The 25476-nt window shown below is 36.5% G+C and overlaps 1 protein-coding gene across 1 annotated transcript in view; it reads left to right on the top strand.

Moving 5' to 3' along the window:
• The window catches only part of xpo4 (exportin 4), an 83303-nt gene extending 60476 nt beyond the window's left edge, over positions 1–22827 (top strand). Inside the window, exons 14-23 of the mRNA XM_003219250.4 lie at positions 1798–1957; positions 2918–3087; positions 3339–3513; positions 4104–4397; positions 5265–5445; positions 10593–10711; positions 12399–12529; positions 13495–13612; positions 14900–14992; positions 15476–22827. Of these exons, the coding sequence (XP_003219298.1) occupies positions 1798–1957; positions 2918–3087; positions 3339–3513; positions 4104–4397; positions 5265–5445; positions 10593–10711; positions 12399–12529; positions 13495–13612; positions 14900–14992; positions 15476–15673 (1639 nt within the window). The 3' untranslated portion in view covers positions 15674–22827. The remainder of the gene's footprint in view (positions 1–1797; positions 1958–2917; positions 3088–3338; positions 3514–4103; positions 4398–5264; positions 5446–10592; positions 10712–12398; positions 12530–13494; positions 13613–14899; positions 14993–15475) is intronic.
• Positions 22828–25476: the final 2649 nt, after the last annotated feature.

Genomic DNA, 25476 nt, shown 5'->3' with positions numbered 1-25476 from the left:
AACAAATCAGAAGAAAGTAGGGCTACCACCATAGAGTATTAGTCTGTCAAAGCATTGTAAATGTCACAAATGGTGAAACAAGGCTAACCAGGCTTTATGTCACATTACCATAATGGCCTAGATTTGGTGATCCAGGAGAAAAATAAAACTAAAGATTGCACAGTTTTGAGAAAAGGCAGAGCTGCATTGCAAGTTAAAATCTGCTTTTAGTGAAGGAGCAGCTTGGATTGAATTACCAACTTTAGAGAGCTGAATGTCCAAACACAGGTGTAAATAGGTTATTAAAGGGAAATAAACTGAATTGTTATGGATATGTGTAGAAATTACTCCTGGCAGTGCAATAAATGCATCTTTAAACTGAAAGAAATATCTCATAGGAGGGCAGAAATGTCTACTCAACATGTTAGCCTGAGTAGGAGTTAAACTTTATATCCAGGTTCAGATTTTCATAGCTGAAAATTATTGGCTGTTAGGGCTGCATTTAGGAGAATCAGTGGTATGTTCTTGATGAAGCTTGAAAATTATATTTCGTTGTCTTTTACAAAGGAATAATTAAAAGGGTTCTCTCCATTAACAAGAGGAATACCTATTTTCAAAAGCTAACCCTGAGGAAGTGATAGTGTGATTTGTCCCTTGTCTGAGTCCAAATAATGATTAAAAACTTGTTTCTTTCAGGGTGAATGTTCATCAGAAAACCATATACATGTTGTATTGCTTTGCATTTGGTCCTGAAATTGATAGGGCTTTTACATGATGCAACAAAAATTATATCTGGACTGTTATGTTCCTAATTTGATTGGATAGTCTTGTGATACACATGGAAGTCTTGAGATCAGACTGCACCATTAAATATAAGGAGGAAGGAAATGTAGAATACTTACATCTCAAAAATAACTTCGCAATAGTACTTACCAGCTTTTGGTAGTTGGGATTAAAATGTTTTTCCAGAACTCTATGAAAATAAAATTAAGAAAGCAGGTGAAAGTATGTGATCCGGGAAAAGTCGACTTAAAATACCAATGAGTTCAGTAAGATTTAACTGAACATTTCAGTATCTGAGTACCATTTGGGTTTTAAACTTTTTGAAAAACCACATCACTCGTTAAACACTAAATATATCTGAAAAGAGTTCACAAATATTTGTCCCAATACGTAGATTGTCTTTCAAATATCAATAATAGTCAGTTCGAAGATGTTTTGTCAGTATTCTGCCATATCAACTATTTAAAGTATTGACTTATACTCAGTCATATCATTAGTACTGTATTGAACAATGGCTCCCCCCTCCCCATTATTGTGAGAGATAGCATACTTTTTCTGTGTTTCATGTTCTTCCATTATAGTAATAAATAAAGACACAGCTCTCTATGTCAGTTTGAGTAATTTGCTCAGCAATTTTCAAATGTATCCTATTCTGGGTCATGCTGAGATATAGAAAAAATAGCATAAGCTCTGAACATGTTCTTCAAATACGTTAGATGGGTTTAAAAAAGGAAAATGCTATAGATAATTCTTCATTACATATTGCCAATGAGGCAAACAATACATTATATATGATAATATTTATTGTCTGAATTAGCACAGAAAATCCTTGGAGAACTTATTCTTCCTAACAGGAAAAATTATTTTTTTCTGAAAATTATTGGAGTTGATTGTGTTACTAAGTTTTTTCATCTTTCTGAACATTTGAAGCCCATGTGTAGGGAGAGGAGAATGAGAGAGGCCAAGAGAAAGGAAGAGAGAAGGTTAAAAACTAAAACACTAGGGGAAACTCATGATATGTTTAATTTTCTTCAGGCTACTGTCTTCTGTTCTAAGAGTTTCTGAAGTGGAGTCTCGAGCAATAAGAGCAAATCTTACGCACCTTTTGAGCCCCCAAATGGGAAAAGATATTGTATGGTTCCTTAAGCGGTGGGCAAAAACCTATCTCCTAGTAGACGAAAAACTGTATGACCAGGTAAACTACTATAATATGAGAGCAATTTTCCTTCCATTTGAGTGTCTGTACTTTTCAGATGTGTCAAAATATGAATTCTGTGATGATTTTGCCAGGGAAAATAAATAGCTGGCTTTTCTCATTATCCACCTGGTTCACAATGTCTTCCTAAACAGACCTCCGGTCATAGCAGACTGAGATAGGGGTGTGCTGTGATGATATAGTGTATATTTTCATGTCTAAGTCAACCTCATGTATAACTCAAAGATGTATGAGAAAGACTTGGGAAGGTCTTGGCTTCTGCTTACAAATAGTAACAACAACAACAACTACTACTACTACTACTTTATTTTTGTACCCTCCCTCCATCTTGGACTCGGAGTGGCTTACATATTGGCACAAAGTGCCTAAAACAACACAATACAAAAGTAAAACCAATAACATATAAAACAACCATTTAAACTCAGAACATCACCCAATAAGCTATAGTGACAACTGTCGTAAAACATGGCCAACTGTAAAGAAGAACAAGGGAATTGAATAGTGCAAATTATAGCTAAGAAACAAGGGCATGGGATGAAAGTGCAGTCCTGAAATATGTACTTGAAATATGTACATATAATAGGCTGACTCCTTTTATTGTTAATGGATTCATAAAATTGTTATTAACTCATCCCCAGATAGAACATGATTGTTTGGAATTTGGTATAGCAAAATGAGGAGTGGGATGTGAATTAATCAAAATTAGGGGAAAATTTGGACAGTGTCCTTGGAAGTCAGCCAGTGTCCTTGGAAGTCACCCTGAGAAGGAGAAGCATATAAATTACATAAATTAAATTCTTACTAAAATACTGCAACTTTTTGGTATATTGAAAAATTTGCCTTAGTCTATTCAAAACTATGAAAATATTTTCTAGAGAAATGTATTCTTTGAAGCTCAAAATGTATCTAAAATACATTATGATCTCTTTCTTTTTGAAGATAAGTCTGCCATTCAATACAGCATTCGGAGCTGACACAGAGGGCGCTCAGTGGATTGTGGGTTACCTCCTAGAAAAAGTCATCAGCAACCTGGCAGTTTGGAGTTCTGAACAGGACCTGGCAAATGACACTGTGCAGTTGCTAGTCACTTTGGTAGAAAGGAGAGAAAGGTAAGACTAAGGGCCAGAAGCTAAATGGGGGCTGAGGGACTCTTTCAGCAGTCCTGGTAGAGATTTTGTGGCTCAAATTACCCTATATACTTATGTATCAATCAACCTCATATATAAGTCAAGGACAAATTTGGGGCCAAAATAATGGATCTTCATATGATACGTGGAGGGACGTTTTTGGTGTTGGGCTGTCTAGGGCCTCTAGGCTTTCTTAGCAAATTTTTTAAAAAACATCTTTATGTGATTCTTAGGGCAAATATAGTAATCCATTGTGAGAACTGGTGGAATTTAGCAAAGCAGTTTGCCAGGCGGAGTCCACCTCTTCACATTTTATCGAGTTCTGTGCAGCGAACGTTAATGAAAGCCTTAGTTCTTGGAGGTTTTGCTCATATGGAATCTGATGCCAAACAACAGTACTGGACAGAAGTAAGTCTCATTTCTTATTAATTACTTATTTAATATATACATGCCACTGCTGTCCCAGAATTGGACCCTGGGCTTCTGAAAACAAATAAATCGGTATTCATAAAATCATATTAGAATATAAAGTGTGCAAGCAACGTTTCTATGTGACGAATAGGAGTGAAATACCTTATAAAGCCATACAAATATTGAGGCTTCATTATCTTTCTCTCACTTATTGAAACTTGTTAACATTCTATTTGATATTAGTACTTGCACATCAAGTAGATAATGTTGACACTATATGAATAATTAGTGGACATTTTAAACTATACTTGTTAAATTTAGTTTAATATTTGATAGCTTCTTTCAGGTCCACCCAGAAGTAACAATTCTTGTCCTTTGGCCTCATATATATATTCAAAAATTATTTGCTATGTATGTATAATAAAATGTGGGAAGAGTTTATATTGCAGACTCTCAAATAGTATATAACTTTTTGTAAGGCAATCATAATCTGTTTTAGAATTTTGTATATAAATAAAATTCAATAAAATGTGCCTACCACTGTCGTTTGCTAAAAGAGAAATTTTTATTTGTTTATTATTGTGTAGGTTTTACATCCACTTCAACAGCGCTTCTTGAATGTGATAAACCAAGAAAACTTCCAACAAATCTGCCAGGAGGAGGAGGTGAAACAAGAAATCACTGCCACCTTGGAGGCACTTTGTGGCATTGCGGAGGCTACCCAGATAGACAATGTAGCTGTTCTCTTTAATTTTCTAATGGACTTTCTCACCAATTGCATTGGACTAATGGAGGTGTACAAGAATACACCAGAGACTGTTAACCTCATCATAGAAGTTTTTGTTGAAGTTGCACATAAACAAATATGCTATCTTGGAGAGGTAAATATTAATATAAATGCACTCTTGGGGTCAGGGTATGAGGTGTGCAAACAAGAACCACTTCCTTGACGTTTGGTGGAAAAGCGACATAAGCCTGAATCTTGTTAATGGAAACATCTGCGGTAGATCTGTTGAATCTGCAATTTATGTAAGTGTTGGCTTACCATTTAACAATTAATTCAGTAGCGGGCCTCCTCTAGTAAGTACTACGAATAGGTAGCATGGCATGGTGTTAGCAGTTATCAGCATGCAGTCCTGATCCTACATTTGGTTAAGATAAAAACATTCCATACCAAAAACAAAGCATAAAAAAGGGTTTGGCAGGGATATTGCAATATGAATCTGCTGAATTGAAATTCACATGAAAATTGATATAATCAGAGAGGTTGAAACATGGCTGGTAGTTGCTAGCTCACTTGTTCCTCTTATATTTTTCTGCAATATTTAGTTGCTTTGCCCATCCTTTTTTGGTTTTGTTTGGATTCTGCATTTGTATTGTATACAAAAGCTTTCATCTATCACAGATAAGAATAGCAATTCACTCATCTAATGATGTGGGCTGTACTCCACAAGGGCTAAGGAACTTCTTTAGAATTAAATAATAATATAATATAATGAGAGCAATAATACATTTATTACCTGCCTCTCCTTGTGACTTGAGGTGGGGTACAATAAGGTTAAAACGCCAGTCGGAAACCTCACAGGATAACCTTGAGTAAATCTGAAAGTAATGGTGTCCGGAAGGCAAGGAAAAGAGTTTCTTACAAAATGTTAAAGAAATAGAAATTGTAATCTTAAATTTGTGACTACCACTACTGAAACTAATATGAATGTGTATTCTCCATTAATGTATCTTTTCTTTTTTAGTCTAAAGCCATGAACCTATATGAAGCTTGCCTGACCCTACTTCAAGTGTATTCCAAGAATAATTTAGGTAGACAACGAATAGATGTTACTGCAGAAGAGGACCAGTACCAAGATCTTCTTCTTATCATGGAGCTTCTTACTAACCTACTTTCAAAGGAATTTATAGATTTCAGTGATACAGGTAAGAGGGAAAACAGAACTGAAAAGGGCCATGAAAGCTCTTTGAATCTAGGCACCTCAGTATCTAAAGAGGTGCTTGTTTCTCTTTAGAGGGCAGGCACCTGTTGACCAAATGAACAGGGTCTTTTCTTAGTTTGCTAGATTTTAGATTATAAACATAGCCAATTGCGCTAGGCTGAGCCAGTGTCAGGACCCAGGCTGCAGAGCACCAATAACCTTACACAGAGGCCAGAATCTATCTAATATCTTTATTAAAGAAATATATAAAGTCAATAAAAACAAGTGAAGAATATAGTTCAGAAGCAGACCTTTCAGATAAGGTCAAATATAGTCCAGAAATGTATTGTCCAATATAAGATATTAGAGTTCAAAGTTTTAATCCACTTGACCGAAACACACACTTTGCCAAGCAATAGTGTGGGGAAATAACAGAGTCTTTATAGTCCAATGAAGCTTGACAACAAGGCTGGAATTAAACTTGATTCTTGACTTGATCCAAGACTTAAAACGAAGCAAACATGAAGCATGAAACAAAAGTCCGTGGCAAAACCGTGAGACAAGGCAAGACTTGAAACTTGATCCGGGAAGCAAGGAACTGGGATTACGAAGTCCACCCACGATCTCTCTTCTCAAGCTGATCAATTGACTCCGCAAAGTTTCCCTTGCGACAAACACCTATATTGGGTCTCGTTTTCCCGCCAACAGAACTCTTTCCCTAGAGAACGAGAAGCGAAACCCAACTCTGTCCAGATGCATGACTCCTTAGAATTTCCCAAGGGAAGCAGACCTAATCAGCCATTTGTTTGGCAGCGATTCTCAAGCTTCTGCGATTAGCCTCTCTGACTCCCCTATCTTTGGTATAATTGTCCCTCCGGGAAAACGGGGGGGAGTTCTGCCCAAGGCCTGTTTGGCTGAATTCTTGAGGGCAAACGTCAACATCCTGCAGGTGGAGAGGCTCCGGCTCTGGCTGAACCGGCGAAAATCCCATGTTTTCCTCTTCGTCTGCCACAATAGTACTAGGAACAGGACTACAAGGCCCATGAGTCATCACAGCCAGTCTAATTGCAGTTGTAGGCAGTTTTAATTGGGAAGCCTTTATATACAACCTGCACCTTTGCAATCAAGATCAAGTGATGTACAGCTTCCAACAAAAGCTGTCAGCAGATCCAGAAAGAGGTGTTCTTGTATAACCCATACACCCTCAATGGAATAACCTCCATCTCTCCCTGCCCCATTTAATACCCTTTTCTAGAGTATGTTAAAAGCCAGCATGATGTACTGGTTTGGATGTTGGGATTCAATTCTGAAGGCGAATGTTTGAATCCCTGCTAGGGGATGGAATCACACTAGATAAGCCACAGTTTTTCAGCCTCAGAAGAAGGCAAGGGCAATCCACCTCTGAGGAAATCTTGGCAAGAAAACCCTGTGATAGGATCTCTGTAAGTCAGAATTGACTTGAGGGCACACAACAAACCAAAAACAGTACAGTAAACCCCTTTAGAGCAAATACTGAGGCCAAGCAGCATTGCCTATCTAAGAAACTGTCTCTTAGATTCTCTTATAAATATTCTCCTGTCAACTGATGTACACCATTAGATTGTAATATATGAAATTACTGTACTTGTAGGTTCTGCACTAGTGTGAGGTGAGAAAGAAACATAAGGTACATCTCTGTTTTAGAGCTTGCCTTATTCTTTTCTGTCAAGTTTAATTCAATTCAGAGTTGAAAGAAAATTCGGATACACAAACTATAGTGTATAGTTGTACACAAACTATTGTGTACAACTATTGTATTGTGTTCTTGTTATATGCCTTCAAGTCCTTTCCAAATTGAGGTGTTCTTTGCAATATTTTTCCAGAGTGGGATTGCTTTCTTTTTCCTCTGAGGCTGAGGAAATGTGACTTCCCCAAGGAGGGTTTTCATGGCTGAGCAGGGATTTGAGCTCTAGTCTGCCAGTGTCCCTAATTTAACACACAAACCACTACACTATGGTGGTTCTTCTTTCTTTTTTTTTACCCCCAAAGGGAATTTTTATTAATCATTATTATTTTATAATACATAATCATAATTACAATTCTCCCTCCCCACTCCTACCCCATCCCCTTCCCTGTTGACAACTTAAAACTTTTTTCCTTGTTACATGAGCCCTTTCCATTCTATCCATTTTTCTTCCAGCTTTCGTCATATGGTTTAACAATCTGTAGCCATCTGCTAAATGCAGTCCATATTTCTTTAATTTTCTTCTGTTTGTCTGACCATGTTTTTTCACTTCTTATAATATCCATAATTTCCAGTTGTATTTGATCCCACATATATTCATACCATTTTTCAAGTGTCCATTTCTTTTTATCCTTCCACCCCCACACTATTACTGCGTGTGCAGCTCTAAACATTATCATGATTAATTCTTGGTCTTGGTCCTTAATTCTTCTATCCCCATATATCCCTATTAACAAAATTTGTATATTTATATAAAATTTTGTTTTAGTATGTAATTCATCCTGGGTTAGAATTTGGTTCCAAAATTTTTTTATCTCTTCACATTCCCACCATAGATGTGAGTACCATGCCTCCCGACTCCCACAATGCCAACTTTTGGGATTTAATCCCTGAATCATGTGTGCCAGCTGAATTGGTGTTGTGTACCATTTCGTAATTATTTTCAGTTCTAATTCCTTATACTTTCCTATTTTTATTTTATTTAAACCATTGATTATCTTTGCTATCTTTTCCTAGGCCCCCTTCCTTTTCCCACTTGTTTTCCATTATTCTATACATAGATTCCTTATCTTCTATCATTCGTTCATATATTTTATTTAATCCTTTTTTGCCATCAAGTCTCTCTTTTAATATCTTGTCTATTATATTTTCTCCCTCATTACTTTCTTCCTTCTTGATTTGTTCCCAAATTCCTCTTAGTCTTAACCAATTTATCCCACCCCCTAATCTTTCCAATAGTTTCCATTCCATTAATTCCTTATTTTCATTATATTTTACTATATCCCATATGTTTCAATTTTTTTTATAATACTCCTGTCCTCATTATTTCTTAAACTACCTGTCGGAGCTTCTTTTGATAAATATGACATCCATTTCTCTTTCCATTTCCCCCATATTTTTAATGTTACTTACCTTGGGCCTATTGTTTTTTCTATTCCTTCTTTTAATTTTTTTGTAAATATTCCATACTCTCCTTGACTTTTATTTACTTCATTCTCTATTCTTATCCACTTCTCTTGCTTCTCCCCTACCAATTCCAACAGCGTTTTCAGCTGGAATGCTTCGTAGTATTATTTTAACTTTGGTATTCCCCATCCTATTTCTTTATTGGATCTATACAGCTCCTTATTACTTATTCTTGATTTTTCCCTCCAAATATCCACTTCTTTATTTCTCCATCCCATATTTGGAATTTTTGTTGTGAAATCTCCAATGGTAGAGTTCAAAACAAATACAGTAACTTGGGGAGTATACACATTTTAATTGATCTAATTCTCATTGAAATACTTAAGTTCTTGTCCTTCAAATTAATAACAAAAACAACAACAACAACAACAATAATATAAAACTTTATTTCTAGACCGCCCTCTCTCTCCAGAGGGACTCAGGGCAGTTAACATACATATACATGGCAAACATTCAAGGCCACAATTTCTTATGAATATCAAAAGTATAAAATGACAATGAAATACACATTATAATAAAAATTCCACATTAGAAAAACAATAAATTTAAACATGACTCTCAGTAAAAACATTACTGCATTATTATTTGTACCTGTATCCTATTCCATGTCTTCTTATAGTTATAATGCCAGATCCTTGTTGGCTTATTAGTTAAATAAATTCACAAATATTTTATTTTGTTTTTTTATAATCTGTATATTTTTTCTTTTCCGGATCTCTTCTAAAATTCCTTTCCCCAGGTTAAACCCCAACAGCTCTGATTTTGTCATATTTATCCGTAAATCTGAGATTTTATAATAATTTTCCAGTATTACTTCCAGTTCTTTCAAGGCATCCAGTGGATTTTCTGTTATTATTAAAAAATCATCCGCAAACAGATTCACTTTCACTTCCTCCTTTCCTATCCTAAAACCTGTTATTCTACCATAGTTTTTAATTCTATCTGCTAAATATTCTATAGCCATTGTGAATAACATTGGTGATATAGGACACTCCTGTTTAACTCCTCTTTCAGTGTCTATTTCTCTGGAATATCCTTCATTAACTTTCAATTTTGCTACTCCTTTTTTATACATTTCTCTTATAACCTCTATGAATTCTTGTCCCAATCCCAAATTCTCCATCCTTTTAAATAAAAAGTTATGATTCACTGTGTCGAATGGTTTGTATACATCCAATTTAATAAATGCTATTTTTTCTTACTTTTCTGTGCAATAATGTTAAGCAAATTCCTAATTGGGTGACTAATATTTCTCTCCTTTATAAATCCATACTGGTCTTCCCCTATCACTTATGGTAATAAATCCTTTAGTCTATTTCCTAATATTTTCGCAAATATTTTATAATCCTGGTTCATTAAACTAATCAGTCTATAAGAATTTACTTCTCTAGGATTCTTCCCTGGTTTGATAATTGTTATTATTTCTGCTCCCCTTCAAGACTCAGGTACTTCACCCCCTTATTATATTATTAAAAAGTATTGCCAATTCCGGTATTAGTTCCTCCTTCATTTGTTTGTAAAACTCTGCTGTGTAGCCATCAGCTCCGGATGATTTTGCTTTTTTATGGTGCTTCCTCAGACTGTAATACTAAACAATTTATACGTTGCATCATTGAACTAGAATTTTTAAAAATATGTCTATATCAAGTAGTGTACACGGAACATGCAGAACTGGTATGTGTATGATGTCTCTCACTGTACTGTTCAGTACCCCTGAAGGGAAAGCTTGGTTGAGATTATTTGTAGTATGCAGAGTCAAGTTCAGCTTGGTCTTGCTGGAATGTATGTCCTGAACTCCAGTTGCTTTAGTGCAATATTTTTAAATAGGATATGTGCTCATTACAGATATACCTTACTCTTCTAAGGCTAGAGTTTAGAAAGGGATTTTTGAGGACTAAAGGTGGTGGTAGGGAGGTTAATGCGGCAAATATAAAATGTGTTCCTGTATTTTTTCCCTTCAGATGAAGTATTCAGGGGGCATGAACCTGGGCAAGCCACAAATAGATCTGTGTCAGCAGCAGATGTTGTCTTATATGGGGTGAATCTGATTCTGCCTTTAATGTCCCAAGACTTACTGAAGGTAAGGAACATTTAATGCAAGATTGCCAATTGGCTGATTTTGCAATGTTACTCAGGATTTTCATAGCTCTAGATAGAATCATTGCCTTAAACCCTTTTCTACTACACGCTGAAAAGCTTTCCCTTTGCCATATCCAGTCATGGAAAATTGCCTCCTTTATTGAACCCTAGAAGGATTTTCTTTTTTCACTTTCTTTTGGGGAAGGTATGTCGTCTGCTCCTGAAAGCATTTCCATATAGATCTAGAGAAAAAAAATGTAATACTTAAAATAACCTGTATCTAAAGATTCCTTGTCTTTGCTCTTCTTTGGAAATAATACAACTTATTTTAAATATTTATATTTCATTCTTTGCTTGCAAAGTTGTTGAACCATATATTCATAGATCAGCCTTATCCAACTAGTATCTTTCATGTGTGGGATTATAGCTTCCATCATCCCCTTCTAGTATGGCCAGTAATAACCAGAAATAATGTTATTGCTGTTGCTGTGTGCCTTCATGTCATTTCCGACATATCCTAAGGTGACTTTGGCAAGATTTGCCCAGAGGGTGGTTGCCTTCTTCTGAGACTGAGAAAGTGTGACATCCTTAAGGACACCCAGTGGGTTTCCATTCCTGGTGGGAATTTTAACCTTGGTCTTTAAAGAGGTCCAGTGTTCAATCCACTATACCACACTGACTTTCAACCAGAAATAACTCCACCATTTAATCATGCTAACCTGAGACACACTTATCTTAGCACCATAAAAGATTGGCCTATATCCAGTGGCAGATTTCTACAGACAGAACTATTTGTCCCAATGGAATTGGGACATGAGCAATCACTCCTCCCTCCTATAGCTCCTCCATGTTATCTGAACAATCTCCAGAGGCTTGAGAAATTTCTTAGGTAGCATTGAAATCTATGGAAGGGAGAAGAGGGGAGATATTCTGGTTTTCCTTTACCATAATAATACTGGATTGAGGATATAGTCTATCATGCAATTGTGCATTTCTTCTTAGATTGTATTTTTCCCTTGACATAATCTCTTTATATTTTAGTTGAGGTTGATTTATCTCTACCATAATTTAGTAGTTTTGATCATTGAAGTATATTTTTGAAAATATTTTTTCTCTTAAGTTACTTTTACAAAGACATTTTGTTAGTCTGGAGTATCAGTATGAGAAGGTATCTTGAAGCACCTTAGAAGCTGAGAGAACAACGTTAGTAACATAGGTTTTTGTAGATTTAAGAGTGCATATTCTACACTGTAGAATTAATGCAGTTCAACATCACTTTAACTGGTGTGACTCAGTGCAATAGAATCCTCAGAGCTGTAGCTTTACAATTTCTTTAGTCTTTTTTGCCAGAGTGCTGATAGACTCATCTCGCCAAACTTCAGTTGTCGAGATTCCCTAGTACTGGGCCATAGTAGTTAAAGTGGTGTCAAACTACATTAATTCTATAGTGTAGGTGCATCTTTAGTCTACTTCCTCAGATTCATTTGTGTAGCCAATATTTTATTAAGGTGGACCTGAGCTCAGAATGAAGTGCTATGCATAAATAGAAATTCAAATGAGTGGTATAATAAGTTTAATGATGTTTCGGTTGTGACTTTCTGAATTTTGTTGCTACTAAAATGTAAACAAAACAAAACATTATTTCAAAAGGTCCAATTGAAGTTGATTTCTCTGCTTTCCTTTTACAGTTTCCATCACTGTGTAATCAATACTACAAATTAATCACTTTTATTTGTGAAATATTCCCTGAGAAAATTCCACAGCTTCCAGATGACTTATTTAAAAGCCTTATGTATTCATTAGAATTAGGGATGACATCGTATCCTTTGCTATTGACTCATGTGTGTTTGTAGTCACAGAGAAATCAAGTGTTGCCCTCTTTTCCTCATTTAAACATGATTTTAGAAGGGCTTTACACTCTAACTTACAGGTGCTTAAAAAAAGAACTTTACAGTCTCTGGGCAGCATCCAGTGATTGTTATTCTGTGGATGGAACTCCTTTTATCAAGCAGAATTGGGAAGAAGACAGTTTCGTACTGGAGCCCCTTCCATACCCTTAAAACCTACTCCAGAGAAATGAAAAACCTCTGGATCAGTTGTTTGGCGGGTGCATCTATATTACAGAATGAGTGCAGATTGACAACACTTTTCCATGGCTCAATGCTATAGAGTGGTGGTTCTCAATCTGCGGGTTCCCAGATGTTTTGGCCTTCAACTCCCAAAAATCCTAATAGCTGGTAAACTGGCTGGGATTTCTGGGAGTCGTAGGCCAAAACACCTTGGGACCCAGAGGTTGAGAACCACTGCTATAAAATCATGGGAATTGTACTTTTACAGGGTCTTTAATCTTGTCCTGAGACCTCATGAAACTACAAATCCCAAGATTCCATAGCATTGAGCCATGGCAAAGTGGTTTGAAAGTTAATTGTACTTTAGATACACCCTTAGTCAGAGAGGAAAATCATCCTGTTATGCCTGAGGATGTTCCACTAGTACAGTACTGCCTCCACAGCCTTGCTAGAGCCTACCATGGATAAGTGCAGCAGTTAATTTTGTGCTTAAACACTCCTTTAATTGTCTTTCCCTTACATTTGATCTGAATCATTCTGGAAATAAGTCATGGCAGGGATCAGGGAACAACACATTTAAGCAATATTCATTAGCAATATTCGATATTCTGAAATGTATATAGCAACATCTGAAGTTTAGACAACTTTTTTTTTCCTGATGGCATTGTTCTATTTCCATTGAGGAAAAAATTAATCCTTGACTTTGATTAATCAGAATGAGTTCTGATGTTTGCCAGCTCTGCTTAGAAGCGCTGACGCCATTAGCAGAACAGTGTGCAAAAGCGCAGGAGACAGATTCATCCCTTTTTTTAGCAACAAGGCACTTTCTGAAGGTAAGAGAGAACATTCTATATCTTACCACCTTTATTACTCATTTGTGTCTCAGACCACCAGTTTGGGTTAAGGCCACACAATCATGAGCTTCCAGAGCTGATTCTTTTAATATCTCTACATATCTATATTTTTTTCAGATGAGGGTAGATGAAACTATAGGTATCAGTCCTTCAGAAACTGGAGTCATTCTGATACTCATGACTCTCATTTCCGAAGAACCGATACCTATGGTTTCACCTACCTTCATCTAACAAAATATGTCATCTCTACGAATTTTCTAGATTCTCCAGCCAATCATATGTTATGTTTCTCTCTGGAAGTTTCCTTAGAGGACCTGGAGAATTCCTAGAAATGATTCCTGTCTAAGAGTTTTGAAAGTCCTCTGGATTATTCATTTCAGCAGGGTTGGCTATTATTCGCTGGTTCCATTGTAAGCTCCAGAATGTATCCCTGCAGATACAAGAGTTATACTGCTTAAATAAATAATAGAAGATGGTGAGCACAAAGACCTTGTTCAGGTCTGAATGCAGGGCAATTGAACAATGAGCAGAAGGCCAAACATGATAGAGAGGAAGAGGACCTTTTCTTGCTACTGTTGAGCTGCCAGCCCCTATGTTGAAGAGGAAAATGTCATAGGGATGGCATTTCACCTAAGCCTACCAAATGTTTTAAGATGGCTCCAAAGCTTTGCTTTTTAAAATATTTTCAATAAAATTAGCAGTTTGCTGGAAGATATTAAAGAAGGAATCCAGGATTTTGGAATAAAGACGATGAATTGTCGGACAAAAAGTCCTCACAGTCAAATCTGATGATCATGAATGAAAGGATGGCTATAGCAAGTTTGCTTCAGCTTCTCCCCCACAACAGCCATGTTGTGATTATAGTGGTGATACTGACCTATAGTGCAGATTTTTGTAAGGATAATTTAGCTGGAGTCTAGAAAAAACAACGCTGGAGTACAGTAGAGCTATAGTCCAATATTTCATAAAGTGGCCAAAGAGTTGTCGATAGGGGCCTGCCATCAGGACAGGAATACTACAGCACCTTCCATCTTGCAGACACCAGCAATTGAAGCAATGAAACATACTGTCTTTGATATTAGAGGTGATAGGAAGCCATCCTTACTAGTACCTCTCAGCTCCTTCCAAATTAATTTTTCAGCTGTGGCACTTGTAAACACTTAGCGGTAATCTAGTATGGTTTTTTGAATGTGGACTCTGTCTTGCACCCTTGCACACACAAGAAAGAATCTTTTGGCTTCTGAATTGAAATACTTGTCATTTCAGATGGTTTTTGATATGCTGGTACTACAGAAGCACAATACAGAGATGACAGCTGCAGCAGGTGAAGCGTTTTACACATTAGTATGTTTGCATCAGGTATGGCATTCTATGTTTATTATCACTTTCAAAGGACATAGATGTAGTAAGCTGCAAAATATTAATTGGTTTCCTTCAGGATAAAAACATAAGAAGCTAACTGCACTAATATACAGGTGTTACTTTACTTTCATCCAGAATATCTTAGTATTTCGATGTAGAATCATTCTATTAATGGCAGTGATTCTCCCATTGCCCAGCTTCTGAATGAATGAAGCAAGTGAGAGATAGCTGTTAGCTTTCCTTTCTACCAGTAGTTACTTCTTCTGTGATCTAAAGCAGGCCAGTATTGCAGCATTGCAGTATTTCCCTCGATTCCAAAATCTGCAATTAGGAGGGAATATTAAATGCCTTTTATAAGTATCACTGGGAGATGATATGTAAATTTATTTGAAATGCACTCCATAAAGTTTTTGCTCATGATGTTTGCTGTTGCTGTTACTTGGCTCTGTTGTGTAATAATAATACTGCTCTTCTTCACAGGCTGAATATTCTGAATTAGTTGAGACATTATTATCAAGTCAACAAGATCCAATCATTTACCAGCGATTAGCAGATGCCTTCAACAAGCTTACTGCAAGCAGCACTCCGCCTACGCTGGACCGTAAGCAGAAGATGGCCTTCCTCAAAAGCTTAGAAGACTTTATGTCAAATGTTGGTGGTCTCCTCTGTGTAAAATAAACACCAGAACTGTATGCCTAACTTTTAGACCCTTTCTGCAAAATGCACTGAAAAATGCTGAAAGCTGACTTAATCGTAATGCCTATTTCTGGGTTTTTCACAGCCATCTAAGATTTTAGAGAGCCTGGAAGTTTTGATATAGTGCAGTGGAATAGGAGATGTCAACTCTAAAATCAGCTTCTGCTAAATGTGTTAGCCACAGTCTATCATACCTTCTTACGTTGTACAGAAAATAAACTGAAATCTCAAAAAAGAATTCCACAAGTGCATACAGATATGGGCACCGTAAAAACAAGAACCAGTGCCTTCTCCCAAATAGCCTCAAATAGTGATGATCCAAACTCCTAAAAGATTTTTCGTTATTGTTACAAACCTTTTAAATGTGTGATTTAAACACATACAGAACTCTAAAACAATCCTAAGCTTTATTTTCCTCTCTGAAAACTGTGTGTGTAATCCAGTGAAGAAGAAGAAGAAAACCACCAAATGATATTTTTAAACTTGGATTTATTCTTTTTTTTAAGTTTGTTTGGGGTTTTTTTTACATCAACCTGGCGTTGCATGTTTGTGTAATACAAGTTTCTACATTATATGCTGCTGCCCTAAAGTTCAGAAAGAAGAAAGGTGTATATTTTTGTTTTCCCTGATATGAACTTTAGGAACTGTAGCCATTTCATTGCCTTAATTTAAAGCAAATTAAAAAAGAGAAAAGCTGATGTAAGTTAGATGAGAAATCTAAGGCAAGCTTTTGGTCTTCAGAACTGGTTTAGGAATGTTGGCATTAAGCTGCCATGTACCTGTTTGCAGCCCTTGTGTGCTGAGAGTATTATGTCCATGTAAGTTCATGTATAATTTTACTTTCAATTTCTAATTATTCGCACCCAAGTCGTACACAACTGCAATGTATTTCTAGACTGAACTGTTTGCTGAAGCAATAATGTTTCAAAAAGTGTAAATTATTGATTTCTACAAACTTTATAAAAAAACTGTTGGGGCATTAGATCCGATGGCTAGAGTATTATAGTGTCAAACTCCTCTAGCTAAGGGCCATGCATGTTTGATTTCAAAATTCAGAATATAGGATTGGGGTCTGATGGCTCGCCACCGCCTTCAGGTCCATGGTCCTGTCTTCTGCTGCTCTGATCCCATTTGTTCAGTGTGCTGGCACTTTAAAGATTTAAGATTACTGGTATAGTTTCATCCCGCACCCACCAAATACGAGGTTGCCATGGGAACAAAGCGGCAGGAACTTGAGAATATCGAAAGCAGGGAATTTGCTAACCGTTACAAGCCAAACTCAACCAATGTAATTGCATTGTGCAGCTGTTAAAAATGAACCATTTTAATGAAGGAAGAGGAGAGTTGATCTCCAAGGCCTTGGTATTTCATATTCTGCAAGGCCTGTGCTATTGGATATGTCAAGGTAGTGATTTTAACATTTTTACAAAACATATGCCTCTTTATAGCATCATGTTGGCAATTCTGTGCCATTCTTGAGCTAGTCATCTCAAAATTTAATCACATTATCTGGAATTACATTTGTTTGAAATCTCTGGCATTGCGGAGTGTTGTAAGGGTCCAAAACGTAACTTCTTGAATTCCTTCTTGGCAAGCCATGAATTTAGAAGTCAAAGGAGGGATATGCCACTCTTTCTGCAAAATGTGTCCTCTCTTTTCTGTCCCCATCATAAAATGAAGACTGCCTGGAACATGTATTCCCCTTAAGTAAGACCAGAAAGACTGATTAGAGTGTGGTTCAATTCAATTGACCTTCAGAAACATACTCCGGATTCATCCATTCTCTTTTTCCCTTATGTCTTTTTCCATTAATTTCCTTTTATACTTCCTTGTCTGTATTAGTTTAAAGTGATAGTTCACAAATGATTGTTACTGTTCACTATCATTTGTCTCCAAACTAAAAACCACAATTTGGGCATGAAATACATTTCCAACAACCAAACCATAGTTTGGCCATGACTTATGAAAAGAGCCCGTTTCCTCCTGTTTCATCTTTTTCTAAAGTAGCGCTAATGTTATTTGTAGAATGAGGAGATCGTTTTGATTCCTGCTTTGTTTTAAATGCCAAGGTCCTATGGCTCCAGCAAAGCTGTTTGTACTCTGATTCACTCTTAAGTATGTCTTTTACAATAATTGGATAACTTTTAGAATTTTAAAAGTAATGGTATTCAAACCCCACCCACTATACTGAAGTTTGTTACAGTTAGAAAAAAATAGACAATTCTGCACCCTGTAATTTCACTGAGGTCAATTGTGGAGTTTGTTTCCAAAAGGTACCAAATCCCAAAAAAAATTGCATGAGTTATAGGTGGGAGCACATTGTTGGTTAGGAGTAAAATATTGTGTAGAGATCAAAATGTATCAAATCGCTTTGGTAAAAAGTTTGGAAAATTGCATTTTATAGAAAAAGAATGCATATCCTCATCACGTTTTTCCCCCCGATTCCTGTAAAATTTGTTTAGATAGATTTGGTACCTTTTGGAAATGAGTTCCAGAATTAGCTAACTGTTTGAATGGAACTGAAATGTGCATAACAGCTGCAGTATAGAAAATTGGTGCCTGACTCTCTCAAATGTCTGAATGTACACAATGCAGTGACTATCTAGAAGCATTGATGATGTGGAAATACCTTCCTGTCTGGCAAGACAAACACTGCTGCTGTGCAACCTCCATTTTAGACCTACATATCCCAGTCTTCTGTGCAGTTCAACACAAAAATGAACAGAACTTGTGCACAGCAATGTTTGGTGGGTCATTTCTAAAATTAATAGTTATCAAGGGTTATTTGTAATCTTAAATTTATCTCCTCATTTTAAGTGTGTATGATATTAAAGGGACTCTGTCCAGTACATTTTTATCTGAGGTTTTTTAACAGTGATTTCTAAAAAAAAAAAAAAAGAAGCTATCTTTCCTGTTTTTGTATTTTTTTAAAGTATGAATAACGTTCTATTTCATCCTTCCCTGTCCAGCATATTTTCAGATGTCATGTTATGTATCTTTCACCTTCTGAATTTCAGCATTTTCATAATTTCAGAGACATTGCAGTAGCTCTGGAAGTTCATGTTGGTGTGAATGCACCTTTCCAACCGTGTCCATGTCTTTACAGGAAAGCAGTCTTGAATGGGATAATATGTACTTTTGTTAGTGGGGGCACAAACAAAGCCCATGGAAGTCAATAAAAGCATAAAGGATTTCAGTTGGCTGTTAATTTAAGCCATGTGATATTTTTGAGGAATTGGTACATTAACACTGAGTTCTGACACGCTTTGAAAAATTAGAGACTTCAAGAGCTTTTTAAAAAATGCTTGTTGATAAGGTTATGTAAGACAGAAGAGTATAATGCTAACTGAACTTATTAAACATGCTGCTTTGATACAGAAAGCAACTTCCATGATATGCTGTAAGGCTAAGCATGTTGTACCTACTCCCCATTCCCCCTTTAATCTTGGTTCATGGTTAAATTTAGTCCAGAATTTCCAAACATTTTGGGGATGAAGTGCAGTGATTTCACTCCATTGATGGCTAGATCTTTCAAAGCATATTCATTTTAGACCACACGTTGCTGTCTGGGGTAATCTAGACACACAAGTGCAGGGGATTTTTTGTCAAGCTAGAACTGTTATGCCATTGGTGATAAACATTTGCAATTTTCATGACTGAGAAGAATTGGTTATGGCTCAGGAATTTAAGTCTGAGCTTCCATAAATGCAGGCTGTACTAGAACCTTAGCTGGCGCCCCAACTAAATATCTGGAAATGACAGTTGTCTAAACTGAGAATTTTTAAAGACATCCTACCAAAACTTATTAGCCGAATTATCTTTAAATGAAAGTGTCATCTGCCATATTTTGTATCACAGTGAGAAAAACATCCAAAATGTTAATGGCAGCAGTTTTGTCTTTCATGAGCTTTGGTGAAGAAAAGATTACCATTCCTAATATATATGTATATGCAATACACCAGACTAAATATCTTTCAGGGCATTAAAATAAGTATTCAAAGACATAGCTGTGTTATTCTGGATCAGTACGCAAAGAGAGCTTGCATCACATTTGAAACTGAGAGAAAGAAGTTGGTAACATAAGCTTTTACCATGCATGGAATTAGACTTCTTCTGATTTAGCCTCTATAAAATCCCTTTGCATAAAAAATAATTATGAAATGGATAGTATCCAAATTGCCAGTCGCCCTGTGGGTTTTTAAAAAGCATTTTTATCACAGTGGAAACTGAAATAAATTCCTGTTACTTCATCACCAATTAGTAACGCTGAATATTGTACATTATTGGGTGGTTGTGTGTTTTCCAGGCGGTATGGTCATGTTCCAGAAATATACCTCACAACCTCTGAGGATGCTTGCCATAGACGTGGGCGAAAAGTCAGGAGAGAATACATACAGCCTAGAAAACACACAACAGCCCTGTGATTCCGGCCATGAAAGCCTTCGACAACACATTGTATATTATTAATTGATATATAACAAAGTTGGTTGTAAGTAGTACTATATGTTCTCCAATTCTACCATAGGGCAGAATATAATTCAGAGAAAATAGCATTATATGTAATCTGTATGATATAAGCTAATAATTTGGAAAAGAATTCTGGCAGATTAAGATGGTCCTATGCAGATTATGGTATACATTTTGATAAATTAATTGTCTGATATTTCTAGGATTATCTGAAATTTGAGATTCAAACTTCACAAAAATGCTCTTTTGAAAACTTCTCTGAGTCAGGGATTCTTAACCAGGATCCACGGACTTCTTGGGGATCCATGGAAAGATTTCGGGGGTATCTTTGATCTTGAATTGAAAAAAAAAATCAATTCATTATCATTGTGCAATGTAATTTTGAATAATCCTAAAATTTAAATTAAAGACATGCTGATGTTCAGTGTTATAAAACTGTCTGCCGCTACATTCTGAGAAGTGGCTCGTGGTTTTCACCTGACTGGCGAAGAGGTTCATGGGACAAAAAAAGGTTAAGAACTCCTGCCTGATGAGTACATGATCTTTTGTATTCATCTGGTTCACAGGTTCTTGCAAATATGCAAAATCGCTTTTCAGTCATGCCATTCTCTTGAAGAATGCTCCTCTTTAGGAGTGTAATGCTGTATTCATTTATGTAACATAGTGTAGCGGTTTGAGCGTTGGACTATGACTCTGGAAATCAGGGTTTGTATCCCCACTCAGCCGTGAAAACCCTCTGAGTGACCCTGGCCAAATCACACAACTCTTTGCCTTAGAAAACCCTGTGATAGAGTCACCATAAGTTGGAAGCAATTTGAAGGCGCACAACAACAAAATCACCTGAATAGTTATGTTTTGATATGAGTATTGAAACCTATGAATTCTGGCACATTTCCTCATTCATGCTGAATTCCTGAATTTCACAACATATCAAAGTAGATGCATACCCCAAAATACATCCCACTTGCTCTGTGGCCTGGAAATGGGGGTTTGATTGTTCTCAATGCAAGAATAATGTTTAGGATTAAATTCAGAACCCATTTCCAGCCGTTTTTGTGTACCAACAATGCAAGTAGGACATGCCCATTTGTAGTTGGTGTCATATAGTTAAATAAGCATTTACTACTGAGGAAACAACTATGTACAATTAATATTGCAATATCCAATTACCTTTGTATCAACTCAGATGCTGTAATATCTTTTCTCTTGCAATGAGCCAGAAAAACAGTGAAATTTTGTTTTCAAATCACTGGAAGAACTCAAACAATTGATGTTATTATTTGCTAAAGCTTGCATTTGCCTGAGTGTTGCAAGCACGTCTTTAAAAAGCTTGACTGATATCAGAACGAAATACCATAAACTAGAGAACCCTGAGTTTACTGATCAGCCTTATATTTCCTCTCATTCTAGTTTCTTATTTGGTTAGTAGTTTCTCTTTTGCTAGTTTGAAACAAATTATTACTTTATTCTTTTCTGAAACAGTCTGAAAGTAACTCAAAAACATTTCACACAGCTGTTTATGCTTTATGTTCATAATGACTGGAATAAACTTGAATGATTTGGGGGGAATAAAAAGCCTTTGTGCTTCTTTTTGTGTGAACTGATATATATATCTGTGCTCATGTACAACGGTGTGCGTATGTATGTGCCTTCAAGTCAACTTATGACGACCCCATGAATTTACAGGGTTTTATTAGGCAAAAGAGACGTGGACAGCTTTGGGTTTAGTCTGAAATGTTGGGAACTCCTGATGCCCAAGTGAAACTGCTTGGTCAGCAAAAGTACTGAAACTAAAGTAACACTTTTCACTCTGAACTTTTTTAACCAGAATGTTCATTCTGACCGAATAATGAAACCCCAGAGCTTTAATTTTAATTGACAGTAGGGTTTGCTTTTTTTTTTTTTTAGAAAGCAGTGCTGTGACCATTTGAATTGTATTTGAAACTTGCTCATTAATGTAGCATATGTTTAGTGCTATAGTGTCAGCATTTTAAATTAATGTTTATTTGTTTTTTGTTCTTTTACTGAATCATTCTACAACTATTCTATTGTAGAAGAGTTTAGCTGCAGATTACATCTCTCGTTATATCTAGTGTCATTTCTACTTGAAAATATATAAATCTCTCTGAGCTTCTGTCTTCAACTTTAAAATGCATTGCATTGTCTTTTACCAAAAAAAGTGGCATTATCTAGCAGGCTTGTCTTGTATTTTTGTTGAAACCAGGTGTGGTTATTACAAACAAGACTACAATATAAAATGTGTTATGTATCTCATAGAGAATTTTGTAGACAAAATCTCTGCAGCATAATGGGGTCGTGATCAGAAATAATTCTTAAATACGTCTATCATGCCTGGTCTGTTTTCAATATCATCGTGTTTGCAGTTCATTATTCTTGATTAACTCCATGACATTTTAAGAATATTTTGTTACTTTTGAACTCATGTTGTATTTAACAGAAACATCATAGGAAGATATCACAAGACCAGCCCTGCTGTAGTGAATGCTTTCATTGTTTCACTATCTTCACGAAAGACTGTTCTGCTCAACTACACATGGACTGCCTTCAGGCCTTTATGCACTTTTTGTGACTTTACAGCTGTTGGAAATGAATTGTCTTGCAAATATTTTGATAAATGCGTATGTATTAAAAACAACAACAAAACCAAATGCTGACTGTCTCAGGAAAGCAAGTCAAAATAACCCGTCTCTTTTTTCAGTTGAAATACATGCCTCTAAGAAAGTCAGATCATATTCAGAAGCTGCGTCTGTAACTTAAGATTGTTACTATTTTAACCTGGGAAACAGCAAAAGTCCTGCTCACTTTAAACTTTATTTGGGTGATGCTTATTTATTTATTTATTTATCATGTCAAAAGTGAATTGAGAGTACAGTTATTGTGTATTTAAAAACACAAAAGTTAAAAATTTGGCGTTATACTAAATGTCCTTTGACCAAAAGCTGGCCACTTGGGAGTGCCTCTGGTGTCGCTGTAAGAAGGTCCTCCATTGTGCATGTGGCAGGGCTCAGGCTGCATTGTAGTAAGTAGTCTGTGGTTTGCTCTTTTCCACACTCACGTATTGTGGACTCCACTTTGTAGCCTCATTTCTGAAAACTGGCTCTGCACCTCGTGGTGCCAGAACGCAATCTGTTCAGCTCCTTCCAAGTCGCATAGTCTTCTGTATGCCCAAGGGGATTCTCTTATCCGGTATCAGCCATGCATTGAGGTTCCGTGTTTTAGCCTGCCGCTTTTGGATTCTCACATGCTGAGGTGCTCCTGCGAGTAACTGTAGATATTAGAAAGCTATTTTTTTATTTAAGGCATTGGCATGCTGGCTGGTATCTGAACAGAGGATGGGCCAGATATGTTAGTGCTTTGGTCCTTTCATTATTGGCTGCTACTTCCCAGCGGATATCAGGTGGTGCAGTGCTGGCTAAACAGTATAATTTCTTCATCGGTGTAGGGTGTAGACACCCTGTGATAATGCAGCATGTCTCAATAAGAGCCAAATCCACTGTTTTAATGTGGTGAGATGTATTCCATACTGGGCATGCATATTCAGCAGCAGAGTAGCAAAGCGCAAGGGCAGATGTCTTCACTGTGTCTGGTTGTGATCCCCAGGTTGTGCCAGTCAGATGTTGTATGATATTATTTCTACCTAGTGATGCTAATTTCTATATTGAATTCTTTCAGTGTAAAACATAAGAACAAGGACTGAAAGAATCACCGTTATGTGTAAGATTTCTACTGATTTTTGGGGGGTAATTTTTGCTGAACAAACTTGCTATTTAGTGGCATTTTTGCTTTATTTCTAGTTATATTCGTTTGGATGGACTTAGTGTTTATATTTTTCTTTCTGCTTCTTCTGATAACTGACCAAATTCTACAAGGTGTGAGGAGAGGCAGTTGCTTTTTAATCCCACAAATTTGCAAGAAAAGTATATATATGGCTTGGCAGAATTAAAAACAACTTCGTGGGAGAGTAACCTGTCTTTCCCTTTGAATGATTAGGATATGTTTTGCATGAATGGCAAACACACACATATATGCAGCAGTGTCTTAGGCCACTAATGTTTGGAGAGTTTGGTACAGGTGTGCATCATGCCAATTATGCAACTAGCAAGCAACTATGTGACACTGAAGAACAGCATCCATCAGTTACAGTTAGAAAGGTTGTTTCCAGAATCCTGGCATTACAAATCTTAACAATTGGGTGAAGTGGTATGATCATTGAAAAAAAGCCGTACACTATGTGATTGCTACATCTATTTTAAAAGCACATAAAGGGCACATACAGTCAGCCCTCCACATTCTCTAGGGTTAGGGGGCAGAACCCATTGAAAGTGAAGAAAAGTGAGGGGAAAAAAACACTATTTTGTTTACTTGAGAGAACGCATCTCTAGGAATCTTAAGTCCTCTGGCTCAATTACACTGGACGACCTAGAAAAAACATTTCAATCAAATCTGCAAAAATTAATCCTGCAAATAAGAAGGGCTGGCTGTATGATCTGTGGAAGGATTTTACATTATTGCTGCTAAATCCCAAATGGAGTTCAGTGAAAACTTGTAATTAAAAAGTGGAATGGGAGAAGGGAGGAAAGTGTTTATCTCAGTAGAGCATTTCCGATTGTAAAGAAATGTGTATATAATTAAAAATAGTCCCCTTAGGGAGAGTAGGTAAACTAGAAATTCTATTGTTCAGTGTATTTGCACGAGGCAGAGTTATTACTTTGTTTTTGTCTTTTACTCATAGTGTTACCTACTGTTTGCTGTTACCATACTCCAGATAATGGGGTAAGCAAGAAGGCTCCTGAAAGGTCTATGCAGCACACATTCATAGTTGCCCAGGTCACACTGTAATTCGCAGAGAAATTAGGATATTGCTCTGTACAAGATGTACTATTTGGTAGAAAGAGCTTGCAGATTTGTTCTTTAATCCTTACAGACTCATGTAGAAAATAGCCAAGATTTAAGACTAAACAATGGCTTGGGTCCAGTAGAATTAATGCAATTTGATACCACTTTGCCCTGGCTCAAATCTATGGAATCATAGGACTTATCATTTTACATTTTAGCCTTCTCTGTCAAAGTGGGGGTGCCTTTCCAAATGACAACTTCCATTATTAAATAGCATTGAGCCATGTTATTTAAAAAGTTTAACTGTATTTCACAATGTAGATGCGCCCTTAGTCATACGCCAAGGATACATATTTAAATTAGCCCTGACAAACTTCCATATAATGTTTCTCATTTAGTTGCCTTAATTATAAATAACCCAGAATCCAGTTCAATCACTTTGGAATCCAGAATTTATCTAT

Source organism: Anolis carolinensis, chromosome 3, assembly GCF_035594765.1.
Source record: "Anolis carolinensis isolate JA03-04 chromosome 3, rAnoCar3.1.pri, whole genome shotgun sequence".
NCBI classification, from domain to species: Eukaryota; Metazoa; Chordata; class Lepidosauria; order Squamata; family Dactyloidae; genus Anolis; species Anolis carolinensis.
The sequence above is the reverse complement of the archived record's forward strand: the minus strand, read 5'-3'. Positions and strand labels throughout refer to the sequence as shown.